Genomic DNA, 17,143 nt, shown 5'->3' on the forward strand with positions numbered 1-17,143 from the left:
TCAGAATCAGAATCAGAATATCTTTATTGTCATTGTAACAGGTACAACAAAATTTCAGTGCAGTCCTTGACAGTGCAAAACAAGCTAATAAACAGTATAAAAAGTAGTAAAAAAGAGAAGATAAGTAACACAAAAACAATATAAGAAGACATAGTGACGGTATCATAAAGTGCATATAAAGTGCATGACCGGTTATGGGGAAGTGCATGTGTTTTGTAAGTCACTCAATGTCCATCAGTATTTAATGTAACAATGGCTGTGGGGTAAAAACTGTTTTTAAGTCTATTTGTACGTGTTTTGATGACCCTGTGACGTCTGCCTGATGGAAGCAGTTCAAACAGATTGTTTCCGGGATGTGACGAGTCCTGTGATATGGTGAGGGCCTTCCTGAGGCAGAGGGAGCTGTGTAGCTCCTTCAGTGGTGTCAGAGGGCAGCCGATGATCTTTTGGGCCACCCCTGCAGCACATTCTTCTGTGCCACTGTGCAGCTGGCAAACCAAACACAGAGGCAGTATGTCAGGCTGCTCTCAATCGAGCAGTGATAGAAGGACACTGGCAGCTTCTGAGGGATGTTGTGCCTGTTGAGAATCCTCAGGAAATACAGTCGCTGCTGGGCCTTCTTTACCAGCTCTGCTGTGTTTGTGCACCATGTCAAGTTGTCTGTGATGTGGACTCCCAGGAAACGGAAGACTGAGACCCTCTTCACACACTCTCCCCTGATGTGGAGAGGCTGGATGTCCATTTTTTTCCTCCTGAAGTCCACAATTAGCTCCTTGGTTTTAGATGTGTTCAGGAGCAGGTTGTTATCCCGACACCACGCCGTCAAGTGCTCCACCTGGGCCCGGTGGGCAGACTCGTCTCCTCCCGAGATGAGCCCCACCATGGTGGTGTCATCCGTGAGCCTTTGGCTGAGGTCCCTAATAAAAGAAGGAAAGGTTATAACATCAGTGACAGCGTTCAAGGAGTGATACTTTGGTGTCAGTTAAATTGAAGTGAATGTGGCGGACGCAGCATGTTAGGCTGTAGCTCACCATAACTTTGTTGTTTCAACTTTGGTTGCAAAAAGCACACGTTATGTAATGCTTACTGATGTTTTTTTTAAAGCCTCTGTGCCAGTGATACTCATGGCCAGAGGCATTATGTTTTCAGGTTGTCCATCTGTACATCCATATCTCCATACGTTTGTGCATCCGTCCCATCGTTGTGAACATGAAATTTCAAGGACGCCTCAAAGGAATTTCTTCACGTTTGGCACAAAGGTTCACCCGGACCCAGTGGTCAAAAGCCAAGGTCAATGTGTCCTTGCATCTGTTTCATTCTCGTGAACACAATATCTCAAGAACACTTTAAGGGAATTTCTTTAAATTTGACACAAATGTCCACTTGGACTGAGGAAGAAATGGATTAGAATTATGTGGTAGAAGGTCAAAGGTCAAGGTTAATATGACCTCATAAAATATGTTTTTGACTGTAACTAAATAACTGATATTCTAATTGTGAGGATAATCGTACACAAATGTCTAATAGGATAAAACAATTAAGTGATGACATTTTATATCCAAAAGGTCAAAGGTCAGTCTCACTGTGACATCATAATTTCTGCATAAAACCTTATTAAGTGTCATATCTCAGGAACAGAAGGGGAGACATTTGGTCAGATACTGAACTGGTGACTCTACTTTTGAGTGTCTACCTTGAAACTGTGCTGGTGCTGGAGGCATAAAACTGCAGGGCAGTAATTCTATGTTGTTTTTCTTTTCTTTAGTTTTTTTTTTTTTTAATCTCAATATGCATGTTTGTTTTCCTTGTTTTTGTTTCCTTGTTTGTCTCCAAACAGATCATGGCACTGTCCAGCAGCTGCATCTCAGCCCCTGTGGGGTCCAAGACAGCTAACGCTACCTTCTATTAGCAGGTACATCTATTCTGTTATCAACAGCTAACCAAAATTTAAACTGTTAATTATATTTGATGTGATTCAGGAGGGCTAACATTAGATAATTCAAGGATTAAAGAATCTTTTATTGTCATTCACATCACATTTACATGCAGTGGAACAAAATTCCGATTCTCAGGTCCCGGTATAGCCCATGTAAACGTTGTAAACAACAAATATATACAATAAATATAAAAATATGAAGACAAATATAAAAGATAAGTAAGAAACTATAAAAGATGAGTAAGAAGACAAACATAAAAGGTAATAAAGGTAATAAGGGCACATAAAGTGACAGAGTTATAGAAGGTAATAAGGGCACATAAAGTGACAGAGTTACAAATAAATAGACAAACAACAGCAACAGCAGCAGCAGCAGCATGGCTAAGGTAACCTTTCATGGTGTGCAATGGTGAAAATAGTCCAGTGCAAAAAAGTCAGGAGGTAGCTGTTGTAACTCCATAGCTGCAGAGCTACAGAGGAACAGAGCTAAAGAGCCCCACCAGAGTTCAACAATCTAACAGCTTCAGGGAAGAAGCTGCTCCTCAGTCTGGTGGTCCTGCTCTTAATGCTCCGCAGCCTCCTGCCTGAGGGGAGGGGGACAAAGAGTTTGTGTGCCGAGTGAGTGGGGTCTTTTGTGATGCAGGAGGCCCTCTTCCTGCATCTGGAGGTGGAAATGTCCGTGGTGGTGGGGAAGCTTACTTCTACAGTCCTTTGTGTGGCTTTCACCACCCTCTGCAGAGCCTTCTTCTCTGCCGCAGAGCAGCTACCATGCCACATGGTGATGCAAGAGCAAATGACGTTTTCCACCGTGCCCCTGTAGAAGGAGGATAGGACTGAGCTCCCCTGGTGGTGGTGTGCCTTCCTGACCAGACTGGAGGTGTTGGTACGCCATTTCAGGTCGTTATTTAAGGTGCACACTCAAGTACCTGTAACTGGAGACCACTTCCTTTTGATGTCCACAACCATCTCCTTTGTTTTTTTAACGTTGATGCAGAGATTGTTTCCGCACCAACCCTCCAGGTGCTCCACCTCCTGCCTGTAGCCGGACTCATCATTATTCATGATGGACCTGACCACAGCTGTGTCATCCGCAAACTTCACAATATGACAGCCTGGGTGTTGTGCCGAGCAGTCATACATTAGCAGGGTGAACAGGAGGGGACTCAGCGTGGAGCCCTGGGGGGAGCCCGTGCTCAGGATGATGGGGGAGGAGGAGACGTTGTGGATCCTCACAGACTGCAGCCTGTTCGTCAGGAAGTCCAGGACCCAGTTGCAAAGGGAGGGGCTCAGTCCAAGTGTAAATAGGTTGTACATCAGGTTCTGTGGGATGATGGTGTTGAAGGCTGATGTGAAATCCACAAAGAGCATACAAACATAGGAGTCCTTACACTCCAGATGGGTGAGGGCAGTGTGAAGCACAGAGGCAATGGTGTTCTCCGTGGACCAGTTCTTCCACTACGCACATTGGTGTGGGTCCACAGTGACATCGATGGTGTCCTTGATGCTTCACTGTAATTGACAAATTATTATAAATCTGGACTTCTGTCACTTACTTGTGCCGTATGGTGGTTAGCATTTGCACTTTGTTTAGCTAACGTTATCCAGCATTACTTTGTTTGAGTCACCCTACATTAATCTGGACAGTAAATGTCAGTAAGCAATGATCCTGTTAAGGTGTCAAAGAAACAGACAGGAAGCCGTGATGTCGGTGAGTAATAGCAAGTGTTACAGCCTCTCAAGCAGCCTCTTATATGTGTGCTAACTAACTCATGTTAGATGACTAATGTTAGTTCAAATGTACTGTAAGTCTCTGAGGCAAACTGGGAGGCATTACAGCATACAGTCAAGTCCTACTTTGGCAGATATTTATCTAACTGACATGCCATATCATGAAGTCCATCCAGAATTAAATCTTTTCCCGTAATTTTCCGTCATGACACAATGCTTCCCCACCATTGACAAGATTTTTTGGCAATCTGTGTTTCCACTGTTATATGATAGGAGGCGCTGTTTCACATCTTGTAAAACAGAACAGCACTGCCGTGTCTAAAAACAAACAAAAAAGATCTGCTGGAAACTGGAAGATGATGTTGCAATTTGTAAACTGCATGAAAATGCTGGCGCCAGTGGAAGAGTTTATGGCTGCACAAGCCTTGGAGATGTTGATGGACTTAGACTCTGACAATTCCTGTTTTAATCATAATTTTGAATCTGATTTGGACAGAGAAGCAAATGTGTTTGGTGGGACAAAATGGGATCTCGATGACTGTGACAGTGACACATGGACAAAATGACCACAGAGGAGAGGGAGACAACAGAACACTTAACGAACACTGAACATGGCAACGTGCTTTACTTTACCTCAAAGAGAATATTATTTTTTATCATTATCATTTTGATGATTATTGTATTATTATTATTAGTATTAGTAGTAGTAGTAGCAGCAGTATAATTATTTTCATTTATACAATTCAAACTGACAAGGAAATGAGAAGAAACAAAAAAATTAGTCAACAAAAAAAGTGTTGATAAAAAAAGGAAAGGAATGGAATAAGATAGAATAAAATGGTTTTTCGTGTTTAAAAACAGAAGGTCTCGTCTATCGTTTCGTGTTTACACAGTTTACATATTCATAGAACAACTTGTGGGTCTCTGGCTGGCAACTTAAAAAATAATCCTCTGGTGGGAAAAGTGTAAAGCACTGCTGGGGTTATAACTGTATTCTGCTCAGCGATAACAAGTCAGACCTGGGGTCCGTTTCAGAAAGGAGGTTCAACAAACTCTGAGCCTAACCCTGGACTCTGAGTTGAGTAACTCTGAGATGGGAAACTCTGGGTTACGGGTTCCAATACAGGTGATTTCAATCGGCTCAATCAACACAGTTTGTTCACTCTGAGTTAAGCACGTGCACCACAACTTTAAAAAGCCGTCATCAATGGAGCCCCGATACCACGATTCACCATGGCAACAAGTGACAAGAAAAGTTCTGCATTTTTTACTCCTCTGGAGTTGGATATTTTAATGCGCTCATACAGCGAATTTGAAGCTGTTTTCAGGAAGAAGAGTAACACGGCTGCAGCAGCGAAGGAACGGGAGTCAGCATAGGAGAAAATTACTGCTCAAGTCAATGCGTAGCCTAAGTTTAAATTTATTTTATACATTTATGCAATCACAATAATATTAGGCTACAGATGCAAACAGGTGGAATGGTGTTAAAGCTAAAATTTATTTCACTTAGATGCAATCCCACCTAATTATTTTTCAAGTGAAAATGTAGGCTACTTGAAACAAGTGAAAATGGTCTAAAAACAAGTTACTTTTAGGTGTGATTTGTTTTGACTAGAAATGAGACATTTTGACTAGAAATAAGACAAATATTCCTGGTATGATTTTGAGTTTTTGCAGTGTGATGCAGTCTGACATTTTGAGACAATCTACCTGCACATTAATGCTGTGAATGAACTTCCTATTCACATAGTCTCCTTCATTTTGTGAGGGAGCAATGATGGGAATGTGGGTTCCATCAATGCACTCTATCACACCGGGAAATCCTAACAGAAAAGAAAATTACTAATCCCAGTCTGAGGTTGCAGCACCATGTCATTAACTGAATATGATTTAGGCTATAATCATAAATTTTAACTGATTTCTACATCATTCACCTGCAATCCTGTGGAACTCCTCCTTGATGAGCCTCACAGGTTCATGTCCAGGGAACACAACAAAAGAGTTTAATAAACTTTTCAGAGGTAGGGACACTTTTCTCATGGCTCTGCAAACAGTGGCCTTACTGATATTTTCTGCATCTCCGATATTATACAGAAAAGTGCCGTTTGCAAAAAAAAACGAAGAGCAACACAAAGAATCTGGGTGAATGAATGAAAGTGCACGTCCTCGGTTGACGTTGGTTATGTCACGATGGATGAGGTTATGGATATAAATGATGGACTGTGATGTGAAACTGCACCGTTCAAAAAGAAAATGTTCTGGAAATGATAATACGTCAATTCTGGGACTGTGAATAATCTCCAGACAAATGCGTAACTCCCTCCTCAGTAACACTGCCTCTTCGTCCACAGGGTCCTCCAAGAACGGACATGCCATGGTCGAAAAAAGTAGATTTAGAACTAGAACACACTTTAGGAACCAACTTTACCTTGAGGACAGATGATGAAACTCGCCGAAAGGCGCGTGACACTAAACAAATGAATGAATGAATCACTGCGTGTGTGGCGTAAGAGGGAGGAGACCGCTAGAAACTCGAGGTTCTTTGAAGAAAACCTGCTCCCGACCAGGTTAGGTTCACAGAGTCAGTTGCCATAGTAACTGACACCGAGCTTCAGTTACCTCTCTTTCTGAAATGGGCTGGAGTTACTCCGCTTTCTCTGGTTTAAGTTACCTCCCTTTCTGAAATGGAAAACCCAGAGTTTCCCTCATTTCAGGGTTAACAGACTCAGAGTTTTCACTAAACCTGCTTTGTGAAACGGATTGCTGCCCCGTTTGTTTATGCATCATGATGAAATGTGAGCTATCTTGGAGCAAACAGGAGGTGAGGTGCAGCTGATGGACAAAGCCATGATCTGTTTGGAGACCAAACAAAGAAAAACAAACATGCACAGTCAGATAAAAAACATCAGTCAATATCACGTAATGTGTGTTTTTTAATTTGTTGTAAAGATTTTTCAGTTAAAGCTGGAAAAAACAAAGATATGATGCATTACAGTGTGATGTGCAGTGCCAGCCCCATTGACACCAGTAGATCTAACACCAAGTCTGGCTCCTCAAACTCTGTCACTGAAATCATGACCTTTCCTTCTTTTATATTTTCCCTGAACAGATGGAATTTGCCCAGTTGTCATGGAATTGTAGATGTTTCTGATTTCTTGAAACACTTTAAGGACTTGTCATTTATTTTGTAATAAACAAATAACATTAGTGCATGTGACCGCCACTGCAACTGGCAGCAAATCCTGTACATCCCAGTTTGCAATGGATTTTTTTTTTTTGCCTCTCTGCCTCTCTCTTCTCTTTTCCCCAGAGTTATTTGTCTTTAATGGAAGTGTGCATTTTTTCCTCATTTCTCCTGGGGTAGTGGGGCTATTGAGTAACAGCCCCGAAATCAGTAATCTTAGTATCTCATTTTCTTTCCCATAAGATAAAGAGGCTCTTGTGTAGTTGTTAGCTGCAGATTTTCCCTCTGGGCACTCCTCTAGTAAATAAACACTGTCCATATAATGGTAGCACTGGTTGATTATAAACACTGATATCTGATCTGATCTACTTATTTTTTCAGACAATGATGATCAAACACTTTCTCATACCAAGTTGTCACATATCGAAGATGTACAAGTCTGTAAGATATATATGCTCCCGGGTTTGTTGGACCCATCCACCACTCTTCCCATCCGCTCTATAGGGACGTTCCAGCTCTTTATATGACATTGTTACCATCAGCGTCTTAATCTGACACCGTCCAGCAGCATTTTATACCGCTGCGACAGGTGCCATCTGGTTGTGTTATGAACTGACTCTGCCCGTCTGCATATCATACTGCCGTGTCAGGTGCCATCCTGCTGATGAAGGTGGCTTTTGGCGTCAGGTGTCTGACACCAGAGTCACTGACAAAAGGGGCAGTATTTGACGACTTCAGAATGAGAATGGGCTGGCTTATCTGTTCATGGCCATCCAGATCGACAGTGTCTGAAAAACATAAAGTAAGAATGTGACCACATGCTACAATTCCTGATAAATAAAACAACACTTTTATAGATTTCCACCTCATTAGAATTATATGAAATTGGCTTTATTACTATCAACACAGTTTCCCACTGATAATTCAGCAGAGTCAGAGAAGCACTTGAGCATTCAGCTAGGGTGGTTGCTGCAAATGATGGCTGATAGCTTAAGACTTGAGACGGTGACTAATTAGTTGGAAGTTGAAAAGTTCTGTGCAAACTGCATGTAAAGGGACTTTTAGAGAGAGCTAAGGGAATGGATATGGAGTCTTTTATACCATCGCAACTCCCTTTACCTGAGTTCAAGACTTTCTGCATTCTCTGAATAACTCTGAACAGTCCGTAGAGAAGAGTGAAGTGAACTAAATCCTCACAAAGTGATGTGCAAAGAGGTTGGAGTACACTCTGAAGTGAACCACGAAACTGTCTTTTCAGGCTGTCCTGGTGGTGCAATTGCACAAGGTTTAATTTCAATGAAACTAAACAGGCTGAGAGCATAACCCAAAACTGCTTTGTGAGGTCCACTACCCTAAAATAGCAAATGTTTCTTGATGGGCTCCCAAAAGAATGTACTGCATTCCACAGAGGTAACATAAAACCTGCAGTAAGCCAGTCTTCTGGTATTCTTATCAGTACACCAGAGGACTTCTGTGATAATTTGTCTATTGGCCTGGTCCTGTCTAATTAAACTTTAAAAGCTGTGAACTTGTACAGAGCCTTTTAAATAGGCCTCAGGTGATGTTAGACAAGGAGGATGTCAATCACTACGTTCCAGAAGAGCAAAGTTCAGGATGCGGTCACTGCATCAGGGGTAGGGAAATTCTCAGCTGTTTGTGTGTGTGTGTGTGTGTGTGTGTGTGTGTCTGTGTGTGTGGTAAATACATTTGTGTTTATGGGTGTCTCCAACTGTACTTCTGTCTGACTGTGTGCTTGGCTGGTAGGAAGAACTAATTTCTTTCCGGTCCAGTTTGTGTGTGCCTGTGTGTGTTTCTGTGGTGTGTGTGCTGGAAGAAAACTTTGCTGCTGATGATGATTTATCAGATACAGTGCAGCTTCTAAATAAAAAACTGCATCCTATTATACAAGTTTGACTTGTGGCTTTGACAACATCAATGTCCAGGTCATTCTGAATATTAACATCTCAATAAGAATAGAAGAAATCACCGCTCACTGGTAAAAGACACTGACAGTTTAGCATGAAAATTTGTGCAGATTTACAGGGTCCCCACCGTCATGGAAAACCTGGAAAAGTCCTAGAATTCCATAGTCTCATTTTTCAGACCTGGAAATGTCATGGAATCAGTAAAATCCCTGACTTTCATGTATTGTAACAGAACTGCAAATTTATTTTCTGTAACTGTTTTACAGTGTAGCTCTAATGTGTGTTGGTGTGTGAGGTTTTGCTATGTTTATTACATGTGTTTATTCATTTCTTCCCCACATTCCGCCTCTCCCTTTATATATGCCAGTTAGATGGATTTATGCTTGAATAATTCTGGGCATGTGGGGCAAGAAAAATATTGTTGTGACAGTGTGATTTAACACATAGGGTGCCAAAATTTCCATACTCATGCCTCACTAATACTTTTGAATTGTACCACATTTTCAAGATTGAGCAAATGACAAAGGTACCCTAGGGTGTTTAGTTGTTACTCAGAGCGCCAATGTACACCTTGGTTTTCATTTGAACTGTTCTCAAAGTAGAATGTGGTAGTTTTAAGGAGCAGAGCATCAGAGTTCTCAGGGGGTTGAAAAATTACAACCCAAACCGAACCGTGCAGTGCGAACCGGCCCATCCAAGATCTCGTCTCATCGTCCTCCGCTTATCCGGGTCTGGGTCGCGGGGGCAGCAGCCTCAGCAAAGAAGCCCAGACAGTCCTCTCCCCAGCCACTTCCGTCAGCTCTTCCGCAGGAACCCCGAGGCGTTCCCAGGCCAGCCGGGTGATGTAATCCCTCCAGCGTGTCCTGGGGCGGCCCCGAGGTCTCCTCCCGGTTGGACATGCCCGAAACACCTCCCAAGGGAGGCATCCGGAAGGCATCCTTACCAGATGCCCGAACCACCTCAACTGGCTCCTCTCGATGTGGAGGAGCAGCGGCTCCCGGATGTCCGAGCTCCTTACCCTATCCCTAAGGCTGAGCCCAGCCACCCTGCGGAGAAAACTCATTTCGGCCGCTTGTACTCGCGATCTCGTTCTTTTGGTCACTACCCAGAGCTTGTGAGCATAGGTGAGGGTTGGAACGTAGATCGACTGGTAAATCGAGAGCTTCGCTTTTTGGCTAAGCTCCCTTTTCACCACAACGGACCGGTTAAGCGCCTGCATCACTGCTGACGCTGCCCCAATCCGCTTGTCAATCTCCCGCTCCATCCTACCCTCACTCGTGAACAAGATCCCGAGATACTTAAACTCCTCCACCTGAGGAAGGACCTCCCCCCCAACCTGGAGTGGGCAATCCACCCTTTTCTGGCTGAAGACCATGGCCTCCAACTTGAAGGTGCTGATTCTCATCCCAGCTGCTTCACACTCGGCTGCGAACCGTCCCAGCAAGAGCTGGAGGTCACTGTTCGATGGAGCTAGGAGGACCCCTTCAGGTCCTGCTGTCATTGCCAACGTGAGCGTTGAAGTCCCCCAGCAGAACAATGGAGTCCCCGGTCGGGGCACTGTCCAGCACCCGTCCCAAGGACTCCAAAAAGGGCTGGTACTCTGAACTGTTGTTCGGTGCATAAGCGCAGACAACAGTCAGGACCCGTTCCTCAACCCGAAGGTGCAGGGAAGCAACCCTTTCATCTACCGGGGTGAACCCCAACGTATAGGCAAAGAGTCTGGGGGCTATCAGAAAGCCCACCCCAGCCCTCCGCCTCTCACCCGGAGCAACTCCAGCAAAGGAGAGAGTCCAACCCCTCTCAAGGACTTGGGTTCCAGAGCCGGAACTATGTGCCGAGGTGAGGCCGACTGTATCTAGCCAGTAGCGCTCAACCTCTTCCACAAGCTCCGGCTCCTTCCCTGCCAGAGAGGAGACATTCCATGTCCCAAGACCCAACTTCTGTAGCCGAGGATCGGACTGCCAAGGCCCTCGCCTTGGTCTGCTTTCCAGTCCACACTGGATCCCTTCTGGATCCCTCTGTGGGTGGTGGGCCTGCAGGGGGACGAGCCCATGTAGCCGGTTAGGGCTGGGCCTGGCCGGACCCCATGGGCGAAGGCCCGGCCATCAGGTGCTCGCCCACGGGCCCCAACCCCAGGCCTGGCTCCAGGGCGGGGCCCCAGTAACCCTCCGGGCTGGGTACACGTGTCCTTGCTTTTGTCCATCATGAAGGGTCTTTTGAACCGTTCTTCGTCTGACCCTTCGCCCCGAACCAATCTGCCATGGGAAACCCTACCAGGGGCAAAATGCCCCTGACAGCATAGCTCCTAGGGTCATTAGGGCACTCAAACTCCTCCACCACGTTAAGGTGACAGTTCTCGGAGGATCCGAGATCATTACATAAAATACTGACCCCAAGCCTGCACTACTTGAATTCTAATGCCTGGGACACACTGGCTGTGTGGCGATGCAAACCATGTGCATTTCCAGTGGAAAATGGACCAGCTCTCCACACCGGCGCTCCCTGGTTTGGCTGAGAGGAAGGACAGAGAGCTTGGCACAGAGCCTGGCTGCACCCTCTCCTTCTCTCCCAGCCTTCTGGGGTGAGGAGGAGCTCCCTAACCCCACCCTCTCAGTTGTTTCACTAGGCTGGTCATTGGTCAAAAGTCCAATGCTGATGTTACTATGCATTTTATCTGTCTTTCAAATTACCTATTTTAAATCCTGGTTGTAGACAGAGGCGCCTCTTATTATAGTTCGTAGTTTATGATGGCTCTAGCTTGATCCCACCTTACTCTACTATAAAGGAGGTCCAGATGTTGTAAATTTGTAAAATATGCTATGTAATTTAAATTGTGTCCACATATTGTCTGCAGGTAGATTTATATTGTTTTGATATTTAGGTACCTTCTATGTACTTCACAAATGTACCTTGCAATATTTTTCAAATGTATTTTTGAAATGTATTTGCACAATATTTTTCTATATATTTTTCTAAGTATTTTTCCAAACTGATTGATACCAATTGACACCAGGTGTGTTAAATCACATGTCATATATGAGCGGGTATCTTCTTAAGCTACCAACTCTCTGTCTATCCATGTAACAGCAGTTTGAGAAAGAGCCTTGTGCTTGAAACGTCACAGCGCAAATTAAAAAGCCTTCAATGGGAGCTGAGACTTGGTGTGCGGTACATTTTTTCCTTTTTTTCATTGGTCAAAAGCCACCAGACCTCATAATAATATAATAAATATATGTATGTGTGTGTGTGTGTTTTAATCGTTTTGTTTTTCCCACAGCCCAAGCCGATCAGCGAACATATTTGGCTCAGCTAATATTCTCAGACTGAGAATATTAGCTGAACATTCTTTTTTTTTTTTTAAGATATTTTTTGGGGCATTTTTAGCCTTTATTTGATAGGACAGACAAGCATGGTGGGGCAGGGAGGGAGTGACATGCAGCAAAGGGCCACAGACTAGAGTCAAACCAGGGCTGCTGCGGCAACGCCTTGTACATGGGGCGCCTGCTCTACCACTAAGCCACCGACACCCCTGAACATTGTTTTTTAAAAAACAAATCAGCCAACAGGCTGAACAAACTGTCAACTGTCACTCCCCGACTCCGGGAGCCATTGTGAATGGTTTTGGAAAATTTATTATGGCTCCTTAAAAAATCATGAAAAAGTTTTGAAATTTTGTCCATGAAAATGTGTGAGAACTCTGGATATAAATAGGAAAAGGTTCCCGTTTCAGTGTCAAGTACAAAGCAATGCCAAAGATAAGCTGGAATTAACAGGCAACATGTTGCTTTAGCAAAGCTGTTCCTTAACCTTTACATTAGAAATAGAAGGTTAGTCTAGGGTTAGCACTGTTGGAACATCAACTGAACCAACTATGGACTAAGAAATCAGTTTAAACCTGTTCAGTCTAAGGACTGAGTAAAATACAGTGGGTCAAACAAAAAATGGACTAACATATTTAGAGCCCAGTTGCACCGTTATGGTTAAATAAGGATCAAGGGTCACTAATGATTTTCTGAACTGGGAAACAAATTTAAAGTCCGGGTTCACACAGTATTCTCCCATCAGGCAACAATGTGGGGACATCAACTAAAAGGAAATTTCAATCATTTCATTCTTCCTGTGGGGCCAAAGCAAACAATAGAAAAGATAAACCTCAATATTACAGCTGATTCCAAACTCATATGAACGACCTCATATTATTACTTCATATTGTAAAGCAGCCAGTCAGTTACTAACTGGTAATTGTTGCTGTCAAATTAATGTAATAACGTAAAATATTTGCATATGTACATTTAGGTACAATACTTGAGTGCTTAGTTGCTTTCCACCACTGGATTAGTGTAGATGCAGATTCAATCCCAAAAGCCTTATAATTATGTTACTGTATACAGTTCTCATCAATACAATAAAAAAGCCCCACATAACTAATTAAAGTCCCAACATATTAGGTTTTTGATTTTCTGACATATGCAATGTCACAGCATGCGGTGCCAACAACTGTTGAAACCCTTGAGGCAGCAATGCCCAAACTGTGCTGCCTAAATCACAACTGTTTAAAACTAAATACATGATCTCAGTTCACCGTTGCAGTACAAGTGAACAGCCTGTGTCAGCTGGAATTATCACCCCAGTTTACCTCTTTCTCCATGGCCATTGGCTGTTTCTAAAAAAGTTTGTTTTAATCCTGTCACTCAAAATATCAGTGTGCCCCATAAACCTCAATAATGTTATTGTCGGAAGACATGATTTTGGCAAATTCTTTTAAAATGATCTGTGTGGAAGTTTTAGACTGATGATAAGAGCCCTTTGTCAGTAAAATACAGAAGTACATCTGTTGTGACAGTGACCCAAAAGTGGTTGAATGTTATTACATTTCATGTTTCAAAACATTTCAAAATAGCTTTATTTACAAAGACAATACCAGCCATAGCCAACAACTGCTGTGATGAATAACCTGTAGGCATGCTATTTTCCAACCATGACCTTATTAAAATGTTCTTCACCATCATTTCCTATCATGCGCAGCACAAACTCTGATAGTTTTATTACAGAAAAATCTGTTGCAGCTTCTCACTGGGATTAAACACAGTCCAGTCTGGTAATTCACATTTGCTTATTCCATTTTAGTCTCATTTTCCAAAATAAAAAGATCACACGAATGACTTATTATGTTCAGAAAAGAGCAACAAGACATGCTTCCATTCAGCTGTGTACATCTTTGCCAGAAGGAGGAAATTGTGCAACAAAAAGTTTAACTGTTGACTAAATTTTCAGATAATTTATTGGTAGAAACAAAAGGCCTGATTGGTTATATGGCAAGCTTCCCATTGCTGGTAATGAGATCTTTGGCACTTGAAACACTATGACTGTAGATTAGTTCTACAGTCATAATTATCATTACATATCAGTGAACAAGAACATAGTGTTTCGTAAGATGGGTTAAAGGATGTTAAACGATAGGTTCATCCGAAACAAAACTCGGGTGTCTATTTGAACATTTCCTCACTGTAATCATTTAGGCTGTTTGCATAAACGGTACATTTTCCTACAAAAAGAGACACCAGGTGAGGAAAGAACCACCTATGGGGAGCCATCCACACCGAGAGGTGCCACAGCCGACGGCCACAGGGAGTGCAGCCACAGAGACCACCCCAACCCAGATAGACCGGGGTGGAATCCACACATGGTGCAGAGCCCCCCAGTCCTCTGGGCCTGAGGGATCTCCAGGACAATGTCCCCGCGGGCAGACCGAACACACCTCCCAGTGTGGAGGCCCCCCATGAGGAAACACTGGAGCTAAAAACTAAAAGACTAACAGATAATAAGGTAGGATACAAAGAGCTAAAAACTATAAGACTAAAAGACAATAGGGTAGGATAAAAACAGGCATGAAATAGAATAATGATAAAATAAATAATAAAAACATTTAAAGATTTAAAAATTAATAATAACATGCATAAAGATTTAAAAGTAGATCATTAGACATTTGAAAAAAATAAATAAATAACATAAAATATAATACAGGAAGAGTAGAAGAAATCAGTTAAATCCAAATTAAAAAGGTGAGTCTTGAGCCTCCTTTTAAAAACATCAACAGTCTCTGCACTCCTGATGCTCTCTGGCAGGCTTTTCCATAAGTGTGGGCCATAATGGCTGAATGCAGCCTCCCCATGGGTTTTTGTTCTGACTTTTGGAACAATTAAAAGGCCGGTGCCGGAGGACCTCAGGGTCCGCGAGGGTTGATATGATAAAAGCACGTCAGATAAATACGATGGCCCAAAACCGTTAAGACATTTAAAAACTAATAAAAGAACCTTAAAATTGATCCTGAAACACACGGGGAGCCAATGCAGCAATTTTAAAATCGGCGTAATGTGCGCCCGCCCGTCCTCTGGTCTTCGTCAACACATGAGCGGCTGAGTTTTGAAGTAATTGCAGATTAGAGATGGTGTTTTTGGGAAGACCATAGAGTAGGGCATTACAATAGTCTTAACAACGAGATAAAAGCATGCATTAGCACCTCCGTGTTAACCTGAGAAAGAAACGGGCGGACTCTGGCTATATTCTTAAGATGATAAAAAACTATCTTTGTTACATTTTTGATGTGTGAAATCAAATGAAGCTCAGAGTCAAAAATGACGCCCAGGGTCTTTACACATTGAGAAGGTTTAAAATCATGTAGTTCTGGTAAAAGTTTCTTTCTCTTGCCTTCAGGACCAATAACTAAGACCTCTGTTTTGTCCTGGTTGAGCTGTAGGAAATTCACTGCCATCCATGACTTGATATCTAAAATTCAGTTAAAAAGGGTATCAGTTGGCTTTGTGTCATCAGGAGACACGGCGATGTACAGCTGTGTATCATCTGCGTAACTTTGGAAGCTGATGCCGTGCGTCCTGATGACGTCCCCAAGCGGAAGCATATATAGATTAGATTTTCTCCGGAAGGAAAAAATTATAACGTTACACTTGTTGTGAACATAAATTCGGGCTTCACACGGAGGCACCAAATATGTTGGGATCAACATATATATTTTGGGAACATAATTTTAGGTCTCACACCAAATATGTTGGGATCAATGTATTAGGTCTCACCAAGGGGCACCAAATATGTAGGGATTTAATTGGCTATTGGAAATAATTAACAATTATTTATAATAATTAATAATTATGTTAAATAATGTGACTTAATTAACATTAAATCACCTCGTGGGGCACCATTCCCGTAAAGGGAAAGATGATGGCCAGTTAAAGATATCAGTCTCATAAAATATGCTAAACTATTAATTTGGAGTTTTGATTAATAATTAAATTAATAACAACAACCAAAATTAACAGTAACGCCTGAAGGATTTCGGAGTTCTTGACGCAGCAGAGGTTGACTATTCATTCACTCTTGTGCAACATTAAACAGACAGCAGGCATGATTCCAAAGAATTATATTTATTCACAAACTAGCAAAGCAAACCAAAACACACAAATTCTAACTAACTATATACAAGCTTGGTGTGTATATGTGTGTGTGTGTGTGTGAGAGAGAGAGCGAAAGAAGAGAAAGACAAAGGCGGGTGTGGTGATCAAAGAGCTGTTTGGCCTACAAAACAAAATGGCTGACAACAGAGGACTACAAATGGCGGAATCAAAGCTGGCTTCAGGTCGGGGGAGGTGTTTGTCTGACCGTGTGGTCAGGACAAAGACAAAGGAAAAGAAGCGGGAACTTTGAGATGCCTGTTTGGATGTAGCTCTGTTGAAAGCCTATTTGTTAATGAGTCTATGTCAATGTGATTTGTGTTGCAGACAGTCTGGATTAGTGCAGAGATTGTTTAATTGTGCGCAAGAATCTGTTTCTGAACAGTATTAGCAAACTAAACACTTAAGCCCAGCATACACTGTACGATTTTTTAAATCTTGTTGTTAATACCAGCTCACACTGTTCGAGTGAATCGTCTGTGACGTGCGGCCAAAGCTCATGATTTATGTGCTCACACTGTACGTTCCGATCATCAAGCATGATCAGAAAGCTCACACTGTACAGGTGAAAACGGCTCGTCGGCCCCTGCTGACTGTTCTGCCCGTTGACAGCTGTCAATAAAGATACATTTGAAAGCTCCGTTCCGGAAGCGATGTTGCCAATGAAGCAGGACAAGCGGTTTGCTTTAATGATTTGCGCTATACTGTGTGCCGAAACGTCCAAAAAGAAGAGGCGTCGATGCATATGGACTCCCAGATGGCTTGAGGGACGTGGACAGTATGGTTTGTCAATTTTACAACGAGAGTTGGAGGTAAGCCGGCCGTTACTTTACTGTTAGCTTGATCAGAATCAGAATCAGAATCAGAATCAGAAATACTTTATTGATCCCCGAGGGGAAATTAT

At 42.7% G+C, this 17,143-nt stretch overlaps 1 protein-coding gene across 1 annotated transcript in view; it reads right to left on the bottom strand.

Annotated features, from left to right (window-relative positions):
- The window catches only part of LOC117251154 (uncharacterized), a 72,237-nt gene continuing 55,094 nt past the window's right edge, over window positions 1-17,143 (bottom strand). The window contains exon 2 of the mRNA XM_078163362.1: window positions 1-917. Within this exon, the coding sequence (XP_078019488.1) occupies window positions 425-883 (459 nt within the window). The 5' untranslated portion in view covers window positions 884-917 and the 3' untranslated portion in view covers window positions 1-424. The remainder of the gene's footprint in view (window positions 918-17,143) is intronic.

Source organism: Epinephelus lanceolatus, chromosome 3 (genome assembly GCF_041903045.1).
Source record: "Epinephelus lanceolatus isolate andai-2023 chromosome 3, ASM4190304v1, whole genome shotgun sequence".
In the NCBI taxonomy this organism is placed as follows: domain Eukaryota; kingdom Metazoa; phylum Chordata; class Actinopteri; order Perciformes; family Serranidae; genus Epinephelus; species Epinephelus lanceolatus.